The 13,693-nt window shown below is 40.0% G+C and overlaps 2 protein-coding genes across 8 annotated transcripts in view; both read right to left on the minus strand.

Annotated features, from left to right (window-relative positions):
* Window positions 1–8,868, minus strand: part of LOC112219484 (WD repeat-containing protein 70) — an 80,544-nt gene extending 71,676 nt beyond the window's left edge. The window contains exons 1-6 of the mRNA XM_024380773.2: window positions 8,777–8,868; window positions 7,889–7,942; window positions 7,687–7,770; window positions 7,522–7,609; window positions 7,153–7,357; window positions 6,226–6,285 (exon numbers count right to left, since the gene is read on the minus strand). Coding sequence (XP_024236541.1) covers window positions 6,226–6,285; window positions 7,153–7,357; window positions 7,522–7,609; window positions 7,687–7,770; window positions 7,889–7,942; window positions 8,777–8,801 — 516 coding nt within the window. The 5' untranslated portion in view covers window positions 8,802–8,868. The remainder of the gene's footprint in view (window positions 1–6,225; window positions 6,286–7,152; window positions 7,358–7,521; window positions 7,610–7,686; window positions 7,771–7,888; window positions 7,943–8,776) is intronic.
* Window positions 8,869–9,059: 191 nt separating this feature from the next.
* Window positions 9,060–13,693, minus strand: part of cplane1 (ciliogenesis and planar polarity effector 1) — a 31,464-nt gene continuing 26,830 nt past the window's right edge. For all 7 annotated transcript variants that reach the window (XM_024380770.2, XM_024380769.2, XM_024380768.2 and 4 more), the window contains exon 44: window positions 9,060–9,974. In XM_024380770.2, coding sequence (XP_024236538.1) covers window positions 9,682–9,974 — 293 coding nt within the window. In that variant the 3' untranslated portion in view covers window positions 9,060–9,681. The remainder of the gene's footprint in view (window positions 9,975–13,693) is intronic.

The following is a 13,693-nucleotide window of genomic DNA, read 5'->3' on the forward strand; positions in this document are numbered from 1 at the left end:
AAGTTTTTTTCACACCTATTCCTAACTTAACCCGCAAGACAATGTGCTGTAGGATGTTGGTACCCAGCCAGGCGCTTCACAATTGAAGTTAAATTAGGCCCAACTGAATGTTAAGGAGGGTGAAGAGGTTGATTTAATTGTGAAAAAAAGTGTAATGCCTATTTATCAGCATTGGTGCTCATGTTAATAATTTGACCGTGCGCCTTGTGAGTTGATACCATTCTCTTTGACATTTGACTTTGTAAAAAGATGCTGTTACGGGACTGTTTTATTTACTGTAACTCTATTACTAATCAAATGTACTGTAAGGGAAATGAAAACATGCTGTGTTGCAGTAGGCCTTTAGAGTAAAGGATATGTTTCGTATTATTCTATCTAACTTCATGAGTGGGAAACAAACGACGCCAGTCAGCCTGCACAGCCGGCCATCGAAACTACACACTATACCCAAATTTCACACATAAGAGTTAACCTATAGACAGGATTACATTTTTCAATATTCTGATGAGTGACAACATTAGGCCTATGAGTTGTCAAATTGAACATGAAGAGATGGGCGCATCTTGTAATTTACAGAGGCAGGGAAAGGATCATCACTTTATTGAATCGTCCTTCAGAGTCACATGCAGGTAAAACACTTTGATTTCTATATAGTATCTGAAAGAATATATTCTGGCATTTATATTACACTTAACTTTGTCAAATAACTCTCATAATTCAAGAAGTAAAGCTCTATTTCCAAGAATATCAGTGCTGTATTCATCACATGACCACACTCGCAGCAGCACTTCTCTGGCTACTGTGCAAAAACGAGTAACAAACTTAAAAATCTAATATGCTGTTTATTTATGCAATTCATCCTTTACAATTGTTCATGCACTGACACTTTTGTTTAGGAATACAGCAAATCATTTAACCTGGCTGACTACTAGAAATACTAATTATACTATTTAATTATAATATTCTTTCATTAATTATACTATTTCATTATACTATACTAATTCATTATACTATTAATTAATTACTCTATTACTAATCAAATCTACAAATAAAGTTGATCAAATGGATTTGTGTATGTGTCTGTGTGTGTGCGTGTGATTGTTTGTGTGTCTGTGTGCATGTGTCCGTGTGACTGTTCTAAGTCTAAGGTCATTGTAGAAATATACAAAACATATTCTTGACTCAAAACAAATGACTAGTGTGTTTTTTTATTTTATTGATCTATTTCCACAAATAATTATTCTTGAAATGAATCCTTTATAATATATAAATACAGTTGAAGTCGGAAGTTTACATACACCTTAGCCGAATACATTTCAACTCAGTTTTTCACAATTCCTGACATTAAATCCTAATAAAAATTCCCTGTTTTAGGAAAGTTAAGATAACCACTTTATTTTAAGAATGTGAAATGTCAGAATAATAGTAGAGAGAGTGATTTCTTTCAGCATTTATTTCTTTCATCACATTCCCTGAGGGCTAAAAGTTTACATACACTCAATTAGTATTTGGTAGCATTGCCTTTGAATTATTTAACTTGGGTCAAACGGTACGGGTAGCCTTCCACAAGCTTCCCACAATAAGTTGGGTGTATTTTGGGCCATTCCTCCTGACAGAGCTGGTGTAACTGAGTCAGGTTTGTAGGCCTCCTTGCTCGCACACACCTTTTCAGTTCTGCACACATTTTCTATGGGATTGAGGTCAGGGCTTTGTGATGGCCACTCCAATACCTTGACTTTGTTGTCCTTAAGCCGTTTTGCCACAACTTTGGAAGTATGCTTGGTGTCATTGTCCATTTGGAAGACCCATTAGCGACCAAGATTTAACTTACTGACTGATGTCTAGAGATGTTGCTTCAATATACCCACCTAATTTTCCATCCTCATGATGCCATCTATTTTGTGAAGTGCACCATTCCCTCCTGCAGCAAAGCACCCCCAACACGATGCTGCCACCCCCATGCTTCACTGCTGGGATGGTTTTCTTCAACTTGCACGCCTCCCCCTTTTTCCTCCAAACACAACAATGGTCATTATGGCCAAACAGTTTTATTTCTGTTTCATCAGACCAGAGGACATTTCTTAAAAAAGTATGATTTTTGTCCCCATGTGCAGTTGCAAACCGTAGTCTGGCTTTTTTATGGCGGTTTTAGAGCAGTGGCTTCTTCCTTGTTGAGCAGCCTTTCAGGTTGTGTCGATATAGGACTCGTTTTACCATTTCCTCCAGCATCTTCACAATGCCCTTTGTTGTTGCTCTGGGATTGATTTGCACTTTTTGCACCAAAGTACGTTCATCACAGAATGCGTCTCCACCCTGAGCGGTATGACGGCTGCGTGGTCCCATAGTGTTTATAATTGCGTACTATTGTTTATACAGATGAGCGGGGTACATTCAGGCATTTGGAAATTGCTCCCAAGGATAAACCAGACTTGTGGAGATCTACGTTTTTTTTCTGAGGTCTTGGCTGATTTCTTTTGATTTTCCCATGATGTCAAGCAAAGAGGCACTGAGTTTGAAGGTAGGCCTTGAAATACATCCACAGGTACACCTCCAATTGACTCAGATGATGTCAATTAGCCTATCAGAAGATTCTAAAGCCATGACATAATTTTCTGGAATTTGCCAAACTGTTTAAAGGCAGAGTCATCTTAGTGTATGTAAACATCTTACCCACTGGAATTGTGATACAGTGAATCATAAGTAAAATAATCTGACTGTAAACAATTGTTGGAAAAATTACTTGTGTCATGCACACAGTAGATGTCCTAACCGACTTGCCAAAACTATATATTCGTTTGTTAACAAGAAGTGTGTGGAGTGGTTGAAAAACTAGTTTTAATGACTTCAACCTAAGTGTATGTAAACTTCCGACTTCAACTGTATATATATATATATATATATATATATATATATATATATATATATATATATATATATATATATATATACACACACACACACACACACACACACACACACACACACACACACACGTCGGTCAAAAGTTTTAGAACATCTACTCATTCAAGCGTTTTTCTTTATTTTTACTATTTTCTACATTGTAGAATAATAGTGAAGACATGAAAACTATGAACACATATGGAATCATGTAGAAACCAAAAATACTGTTAAACAAATCAAAATATTTGAGATTTTTCAAAGTAGCCACCCTTTGCCTTCATGACAGCTCTGTACACTCTTGGCATTCTCTCAACCAGCTTCATGAGGAATGCTTTTCCAACAGTCATGAAGGATTTCCTACATATGCTGAGCACTTGTTGGCTGTTTTTCTTTCACTCTGTGGTCCAACTCATCCCAAACCATCTCAATTGGGTTGAGGTCGGGTGGTTGTGGAGGCCAGGTCATCTGATGCAGCACTCCATCACTCTCCTTCTTGGTCAAATAGCCCTTACACAACCTGGAGGTGTGTTGGGTCATTGTCCTGTTGAAAAACAAATGATAATCCCACTAAGCGCAAACCAGATGGGATGGCATATCGCTGCAGAATTGTGTGGTAGCCATGCTGGTTAAGTGTGCCATGAATTCCAAATAAATCTCACAGTGTCACCAGCAAAGCACCCCCACATCATCACACCTCCTCCATGCTTCACGGTGGGAAACACACGTGCGGAGATCATCTGTTCCCCTACGATAGGAGGTTGGAACCAAAATCTCAAATTTGGACTCATCAGACCAAAGGACAGATTTCCACCGGTCTAATGTCCATTGCTCGCATTTCTTGGTTCAAGCAAGTCTCTTATTATTATTGGTGTCCTTTAGTTGTGGTTTCTTTGGAGCAATTCAACCACGAAGACCTGATTCACGCAGTCTCCTCTGAACAGTTGATGTTGAGATGTGTCTGTTAATTGAACTCTGTGAAGCATTTATTTGGGCTGCAATCTGAGGTGCAGTTATCTCTAATGAACTTATCCTTCAGGTCTTAAAGTAATGATGGACTGTCGTTTCTCTTTGCTTATGAGCTGTTCTTGCCATAATATGGACTTGGTATTTTACCAAATAGGGCTCTCTCTGTATACCCCCCAATACATTGTCACAAGACAACTGATTGGCTCAAATACATTAAGGAAAGAAATTCCACAAATGAACTTTTAGCAAGGCACAGCTGTTAATTGAAATGCATTCCAGGTGACTACCTCATGAAGCTGGTTGAGTGAACGCCAAGAGCGTGGAAAGCTGTCATTAAGGCTAAGGGTGGCTACTATATAAAATATATTTAGATTTGTTTAACACTTTTTTGGTAACTACATGATTCCATATGTTATTTCATAGTTTTGATGTCTTCGCTATTATTCTACAATGTAGAAAATAGCAAAAAAATATAGAAAAACCCTTGAATGAGTAGGTGTGTCCAAACTTTTGACTACTACTGTACAGTTGTGGCCAAAAGTTTTGAGAATGACACAAATATTAATTTCCACAACGTTTGCTGCTTCAGTGTCTTTAGATATTTTGGTCAGATGTTACTATGGAATACTGAAGTATAATTACAAGCATTTCATAAGTGTCAACGGCTTTTATTGACAATTACATGAAGTTGATGCAAAGAGTCAATATTTGCAGTGTTGAACCTTCATTTTCAAGACCTCTGCAATCAACCCTGGCATGTCAAAATATCGATGTTTTGTTCCCCGAGCCACGTAGTTATCACTTTTGCCTTATGGCAAGGTGCTCCATCATGCTGGAAAAGGCATTGTTCGTCACTAAACTGTTCCTGGATGGTTGGGAGAAGTTGCTCTCGGAGGATGTGTTGGTACCATTCTTTATTCATGACTGTGTTCTTAGGCAAAATTGTGAGTGAGCACACTCCCTTGGCTGAGAAGCAACCCCACACATGAATGGTCTCAGGATGCTTTACCATTGGCTTGACACAGGACTGATGGTAGCGCTCACCTTTTCTTCTCCGGACAAGCTTTTTTTCCGGATTCCCCAAACAATCGGAAAGGGGATTCATCAGAGAAAATGACTTTACCCCAGTCCTCAGCAGTCCCTGTACCTTTTGCAGAATATCAGTCTGTCCCTGAGGTTTTTCCTAGAGAGAAGTGGCTTCTTTGCTGCCATTCTTGACACCAGGCCATCCTCCAAAATTCTTTGCCTTACTGTTTGTGCAGATGCACTCACACCTGCCTGCTGCCATTCCTGAGCAAGCTCTGTACTGGTGGTGCACCGATCCTGCAGCTGAATCAACTTTAGGAGACGGTCCTGGCGCTTGCTGGACTTTCTTGGGCGCCCTGAAGCCTTCTTCACAACAATTGAACCGCTCTCCTTGAAGTTCTTGATGATTCGATAAATGGTTGATTTAGGTGCAATCTTACTGGCAGCAATATCCTTGCCTGTGAAGCCCTTTTTGTGCAAAGCAATGCTGACGGCACGTGTTTCCTTGCAGGTAACCATGATTGACAGAGGAAGAACAATGATTCCAAGCACCACCCTCCTTTGAAGCTTCCAGTCTGTTATTCAAACTCAATCAGCATGACAGAGTGATCTCCAGCCTTGTCAACACACACACCTGTGTTAACGAGAGACTCACTGACATGATGTCAGCTGGTCCTTTTGTGGCAGGGCTGAAATGCAGTGGAAATGTTTTTGGGGGATTCAGTTCATTTGCATGGCAAAGAGGGACTTTGCAATTAATTGCAATTCATCTGATCACTCTTCATAACATTCTGGAGTATATGCAATTTGCCATCATACAACCTGAGGCAGCACACTTTGTGAAAATTAAAATGTGTGTCATTCTCAAAACATTTGGCCATGACTGTACATACAACAACAAAATATATGGGGGATTGGAAATGATGCAGACAATTACAATGATGGAATCTACAATCTATCTGCAATATTAAAGCTGTTCTACTCCATAAACAAATAATATATGTTTATAATAGTTTATGCACTATTTATCAAGCATTGGTGCTTATGTTTGTTGCACCTTGCAGGTTGATATGCATCAGATGCATATGCTAAAGGAGACGCCCGGCAACGTTCTCTAGCGGGTACTGATAGACAAAGGCCAGGAGTTCTATTGTTAATGAGTCCTAGGAGGGAAATATCCAAATTAATGGGTGCTATATTTAAACGGGCTCATGAGTGCAATAAGTAACAATGAGGAGTTTGGAATCCACTTTGGAAAGGTTATAGAACACCACAGTTAATAAACATAGAGGGGGGGGGGGGTCATAGAGAGGAAAGTTGGAAAATACTTACTGTTTTGGTGCCATGCTGCAGCGTAATCTCATGAGTGTCTGGAATCTTCTTCACTGGATTCTGAGAGAGAGGGATGGGAAGTTGCCTGTCATACATGTGTTGATGAAGGTGGAGTGGCACTCTGTCATACACAATATTTAATCTTTAATGGGCTGTGATATGCTACAGGCTGGTTTTCTCCCACAGCAGGGTCCACTAGCTACACCTACACCCAATGGGAGGGCTGCGTTTGGCCTGAGGGCCGTGTTATTACCAGAGGCCGACATGTCACAGGCCACCATCCATCACATAGCCCCACGGCGGCCTCAAATCACACCTGCTCTGAGAACGCTGGGTGTCTGGCCTATATCACCCATAACATACACACAGCAAAGAGACTTTTACTACTCAGAGAGAAAGAGGGGGAGATAAGAGAGACCACTTTTTTAAGGAGAAAACCATCTGGCCAAGTGTCTTTGGGCGGTGCATTTCGGTGGCCTACATACTTTAAAATTATGTCTTTTTGTTATGGTTTATCAGGAGGTGGTGTGAGAAAGCCAACTCTCGCTTTCCCAAGCAGTACACCAAGATTGCACTGGGTCGACTCACAATACATTATTGTGTAAAAGGGAATGATAAAGCAAGTCTCATGAAATGCTAAGAGTGTACTGGCCTCCAGTGGTATAACATAGTAAGAACACACCATGTAAATAAATATGTGGCTTCAGGACTGTAAAAAATGTTCAGTGTTATAGACTGAAATGTATAAAGATCATAATTATGAATCTATTTGGTGTGCTTATGTAAATTGTTTATTGTTGCAAACAGAAATGTATGTACTCATGTAAAGGTTTAGCAACAGTATGGGAGCAGATGTTTTTAGCCTCAAGCAGATCTACTGTAAAATGTTTAGTCGTTTCCTTGTGTCATAAGTGGAAACAGACTTACATCATCTTCATCATCCTCCATATCATCATCATCGTCGTCTTCATCGTCAGCTGTGCTTCCTCTGTACCCTGGTGGTAGTGGTGGCCCCACCAAGTCCTCATCATCCTCCTGACCAGTCAGTTGTTTGGGCACTGGGGGGCCAATAAGCTCTGAGTCAGAGTCTGCGTCACTATTGCCGCTGCCACTACTGCTCTCCTCCTTCTTCCTGTTGGGTAGTATGTAATAGAGACCCATGGGTTTCAATAATCTAGCCAATTCTGCATACTGGTAATAACACTCAATTTGAAATGACCCTCCCACACAGTTAATATAACTCAGAGCATATGAAAGTAATTGGTCAGTTAGGATGGGTGGGATTGTTTGTGTTACCTGGGTGCAGGGGCTCTGTCTCTCTGTTTGGAGCTTGATGCCTTGGCTGTATGGGAGCTGTCCCCAGTTTCCTCTTTCTGCCTCTCCTCTGGAGACACAGCTGAGGTTAGACACTTAAAACACACATACACTGAGTTAAAGGGCACGTAGCTATTTGTCACTAACCTAATACTTGTTGACTCCTCTCGATTGCTGTTCTTCGGGTCTGCTCAAAGATGGCATCCAGGTCAAAGGTGCGAGCTTTCTTTCCTGGAGTGAAGAGCAGAACGCTGGTGTGAAAATGCTGTACTCACCTATTAAAATACATTTCTGGTGAACATGTTGTTGACGTCAGGTTGATATGAAGGCCAATGGAAGTAACACTTACCAAAGCCAGAGAATCCCATGACAGAGGCCATATCTCCATCACTCTGGTCTGATGCTAAAAGACAAGGAAAGGATTCAATCACACTAGCTGATTCATTCATTCACTACTTTCTCTCAACATGAAATCACTACCATTGTCAATACTTAATGTCACCATTGTCACACCAAGAACTAACCAAAAATCAGACAGACTGTATACATAATTTACTGATAGACTGACTACACTCCAGAGTGGCTATTGTATTTCACAAGTTAGCTCAGATATGCACAAACACATACGACACGACTTCTATTACATTGCAAAAAATATTGCAAAATTTAAATACTTTGCTAACCATACCCCCTATTGCACATTCAACTATTGTTCTTGTTTGAGTGCCTTTGTATTATATTTTCATTCCCATATTTTCATTGAATTTCTATTTGATCGTTATTGCTTTTTAATTTTTATTTTATTTTTTACATTATACTGTTGTAGCATTGTTGAGGTGAACCTGCAATTAAGCGTGTCATTGTACTGTGTCTGTGTACATGTGTATCCTGTGCATATGACACATACATTTGACTACCTAGCGCATTACAAACTGCACGAGGATACAAACTTCTGTTGGGTTGAGCTACTTTGCAGTTGGACCCGTTTAATTACGAAAACATTTCGGCGTGCTTTGTTCATTGAAAGAATAGTCGTAGCCAGAGATGCTGTAGTAGCTAACGTCAGCTAGCTAGCTACCAACCAAGCTAGCTAGCGAGCAGCAACAACAGGATGATTTCTCTCACATTCATTATATTGAATAATCATGCTTACTACTAACATTGTCCCCTGCAACCATTTATTCGCTTAATTATAAAATTGACCCCCCCAAAAAACAGCTAATAACGTAACATTTACCGTTGCCCGTTGTGTTAGGATCCATGTTTTTTTTTTAAAGTTTACTTGAACTGTGACCCGGAAGCTGCTTCAATATTTCAACAAAAGCGCCAATACTGCCAAGTAGTTGTCATTTCTAGCTATTGATAATATTGTCACTTCCAGTCATTGACCATTTGTGCAGATTCTGTATCTTACAAAAAAGAGGCATACTTACCCTTTCTAGTACTATCAAAGTCTTTATAAAAATATTTCAAAAAAAATGTTGATCTATGCCACAAAGCAAAGACTACATTCAAACTCATTTCATTTATTTTCCTGAGTGGAAATCAACGTTTTTTTATTTGACCTTTATTTAACTTGGCAGATCAGTTAAGAACAAATTCTTATTATTTTCAATGACAGCCTAGGAAGTGGGTTAACTGCCTTGTTCAGGAGCAGAACGACAGATTTTTACCTTGTCAGCTCAGGCTTCGATCGTGTAACCTTTCGGTTACTAGTCCAACACTCGAACCACTAGGCTACCTGCCGCCCACATCAGCTGGTTTTATAAGTTCACACAAAAATAAATACATAGGCAGGTATTTAAAACCCAAAACAAAAATGTCATATACACACACTGGATCTCCAAAAATAGACATGACAAACTCATACAATACAAAGATATGGCATGAGTACCAATATGATGATGCTGATTCTCTAGTAAACGCTGGTACCAAGAGGATGCATGACAAGACACACAGTACTGACTACCCTCCACATGCTCCCATGAACAGTTGAGACGCTTTCAAGTAATATCACAGTGTATAAGCACATAAATGGTTTTAATGTTGTGTTGTGATCCTTCCCTTGTGACCCTCTGCTCCTCTTGTCCCTCAAGATAGTCATCCTCGTCCATGCATGCCGATGGGGATGCTCGAAGTCAATCAGATGGCCCCTTCCGAGGCCACAATGCTTTCAATGGCAGCCCAGTCCAGTTTGCTGAGGATGCTGCCAGTGCTCTCTGACAGGGTATCAAGTCTGTCCAGCCCTGCTCCCCCAGCTCTAGCCACCACACCACCCTGGCCCTCTGAGTTCTCCAGCCCCAGCAACCTGCAGATCTCTGGAGGGGGGTTCCATGGGCTCACCACCTCCTCCTCCCTCTCTTCAGTCTCTCTCTGCTCCCTCGCTCCTCCACCTCTCCATCCAGATGACGACTGGATCACTTCTCTTCTCCACTCTACAGGGCGAAACAGGGTATAACTTTAATCTGTATTACCTAAACACAGGGTTGGGTAGGTTACTTTCTAAATGTAATCCGTTACAGTTACCTGTTCAAAAATTGTAATCAGTAACATAATTTATGGATTACCTAAACTCAGTAACGTAATCTGATTACATTCAGTTACTTTTAGATGACTTTCCCTTTAAGAGAGGCATTAGAAGAAGTCAAAAATGTATGTTACCAATTGAACGACAACTATTGCAGGATAAATCAATGTTAAAGTTTACAGAGCTGCCGATATATGGATGTAAAACTTTACTTTAGGGGTTGGCTAAGTAGGCTTCTTATAAACCATCGCTTTCTACTACATATAATAATACAATTAAATTATATCTTTACATTAAAAACCAAATCCTATCAGAATTCCAGTCATTCCAATAAATGTTATAACCCTTGATCTTCAAGAATAGGACTTAGAAATATGGAAGTATAGATTAGCCAAATTGTTTTACCTGAGCATAACCCCAAAACGAAGGACTTATTAGCCAGCCATACTGTGTTGTTTATGATGTTGTTGTCATGGAGGACTGATTGGGGTCATTGAGTTGAGTTGAAAAATAAATGCTGCGCTCATGGAATGGCATGCTTTGAGCACTACTGAAAAGAGCTATTTACATGTGAAAAATGAATGCCATATGATGCATTTGCTATAGGCCTATTGTTTACCTTTTTGTTGGTGACACTTTGATATCTCGATAATATCAAATCAAACTTTATTTGCCACATGCGCCGAATACAAGTGTAGACTTTACCGTGCAACGCTTACTTACAAGCCCTTAACCAACTGTGCAGTTCAAGAAGGTAAATATTTTATTCAAGTAGGTTAAAATAAAAAGTAACACAATAACAAGGTTATATACAGGGGGCACCAGTACCAAGTCAGTGTGCAGGGGTACAGGCTAGTTGAGGTAATCTGTACATGTAGGTGGGGGCGAAGTGACTATGCATAGGTAACAAACAAACAGCGAGTAGCAGCAATGTATAAGAGGGGATGGGGAGTCAATGTAAATTGACCGGTGGCGATTTTTATGAATTGTTCAGCAGTCTAATGGCTTGGGGGTAGAAGCTGTTGAGGAGCCTTTCAGTCCTAGACTTAGCACTCCGGTACCGCTTGCCGTGCGGTAGCAGAGAAAACAGCTGTTTAAATGGTAAATCCACAGATGAAACAATAACAAAACTGTCGCTCCGCCTCTGTTTTGGTAGAAAGCTGAGGGATGGGCTTGGAGAAATGTAACCACTCTCAGATTAATAGACAGAACTATGGATACAAGGACTGACCGTCCATGACATCAAAATTATTGTTTTAACCATGTTATGAGGCCATACAAACATTGGAAAAACACGAGCTTATCTCATGGAGTGTGACATTTGAACTAAGCTCATGAGGCATTTATAAGTTATATTCTTCAAGAATCAATGGATATACAGTATCAGTCAAAATGTGGGACACACCTGCTCTTTCCAGGGTTTTTATTTTTTCTACATTGTAGAATAATAGTGAAGACATCAAAACTATGAAATAACACGTGGAATCATGTAGAAAACAAAAACAAGTGTTAAACAAATAACAGATTCTTCAAAGTAGCCACCCTTTGCCTTGATGACAGCTTTGCACACTCGTGGCATTCTCTCAACTAGCTTCATGAGGTAGTCACCTGGAATGCATTTCAATTAACTGGTGTGCCTTGTTAAAAGTACATTTGTGGAATTTCTTTCCTTCTTAATGCATTTGAGGCAATCAGTTGTGTTGTGACAAAGTAGGAGGGTATACAGAAGATAGCCCTATTTGGTAAAAGACCAAGTCCATATTATGGCAAGAACAGCTCAAATAAGTAAAGAGAAATGACAGTCCATCATTACGTTAAGACTTGAACGTTAGGAACATTTCAAGAACTTTGAAAGTTTCTTCAAGTGCAGTCTCAAAAACCATTAAGTGTTGTGATGAAACTGTCTCTCATGAGGACCGCCACAGGAAAGGAAGACGCAGAATTACCTCTGCTACAGATTAAGTTCATTAGAGTTACCAGCCTCAGAAATTGCAGCCCAAATAAATGCTTCACAGGGTTCAAGTAACAGACACACCTCAACATCAACTGTTCTGAGGAGACTTGCTGCAAAGAAACCACTAAAGGACTTGCTTGGGCCAAGAAACACAAGCAATGGACATTAGACTGGTGGAAATCTGTCCTTTGGTCTGATGAGTCCAAATTTTAGATTTTTGGTTCCAACCACCTTGTCTTTGTGAGATGCAGAGTCGGTGAATGGATGATCTCCGCATGTGTGGTTCCCACCGTGAAGCATGGAGGAGGTGGTGTGATGGTGTTTTGCTGGTGACATTATCTGTGATTTATTTAGAATTCAAGGAACACTTAACCAGCATGGCTACCATAGCATTCTGCAGCGATACGCCATCCCATCTGGTTTGCACTTGGGACTCTCATTTGTTTTTTAACAGGAAAATGACCCAACACACCTCCAGGCTATGTAAGAGCTATTTGACCAAGACCTGGCCTCCACAATCACCCGACCTCAACCCAATTAAGATGGTTTGGGATGAGTTGGACAGCAGTGTGAAGGAAAAGGAGCCAACAAGTGCTCAGCATGTGGGAACTCCTTCAAGACAGTTGGAAAAGCATTCCAGGTGAAGCTGATTGAGAGAATGCAAAGCTGTCATCAAGGCAAAGGGTAGCTACTTTGAATAATCTGAAATATAAAAAACACTTTTTGTTACTACATGATTCCACATGTGTATTTCATGTTTTGATGTCTTCACTATTATTTGAAAATGTAGAAAATAGTAAAAATAATGAAAATCCCTTGAATGAGTAGGTGTGTCCAAACCTTTGACTGGTACTGACTGACTGTATGTGTGTATGACATTTATAAATCCCAAAATGTATGTACCAACTACATATTGCCCCTTTAAGTCTATCATAAGTGTGCGAGTTTGAGCATGTGTCCATTAAGCCTATGGATTTTTTTTAATCGTCAGCATGAATTAGATTGAACGCCCCACTTTTATTCCATTGGCTGGAATCCTCACTATGCAGCAGTTGCAAGAGCACATTTTTCACTGGCTGTCCACTGGTTTCAAAAACAATGACTGATAGGCAGCTTAAACTTCTTGAGTTCAATCATTATTGGGTTCAAATAGACATTTAGATTTGTGAACAGCCATCAACAACAACCACAATCCGTAAGGAGCAGATAGCTAAATGAGAGAGCAGCAGTGTGATTCCCATCAATGCGCTATGTAGATATCAATAATAAGTGATATCCGTATCGCCGTAGACTACACCACTGCTGTCATCCTTAACTCCAGGCGATTATTGAAGTTGGATAATCTTTGGATGCCGACAGCAGTCGCACCATTGGAAGACAGCTCAGACTGTAGCCTACAAAAGCCTATTCCTGCTCTTTTACCGCGATCCATCAAACACATTTGGTGTGTCATCATAGTGGTCTCTGACTTGTGGTCAGACTCGCTCAGGTGGAACACACTTCAACTTTCACTTTTTTTCAATGCTGATTTGAATGTCATTGAGTAAGCAGAGAAATGTTGACGATTTTTGTTCTCTCTCAAACATCCTTTCTGAATTTAAAAGTAATCATCTAGTTTTTCAAAAGTATCTGTAATCTGTTTACAATATTTTGGCTGGTAACGGATTACAGTT

Source organism: Oncorhynchus tshawytscha, linkage group LG20, assembly GCF_018296145.1.
Source record: "Oncorhynchus tshawytscha isolate Ot180627B linkage group LG20, Otsh_v2.0, whole genome shotgun sequence".
NCBI lineage: Eukaryota > Metazoa > Chordata > Actinopteri > Salmoniformes > Salmonidae > Oncorhynchus > Oncorhynchus tshawytscha.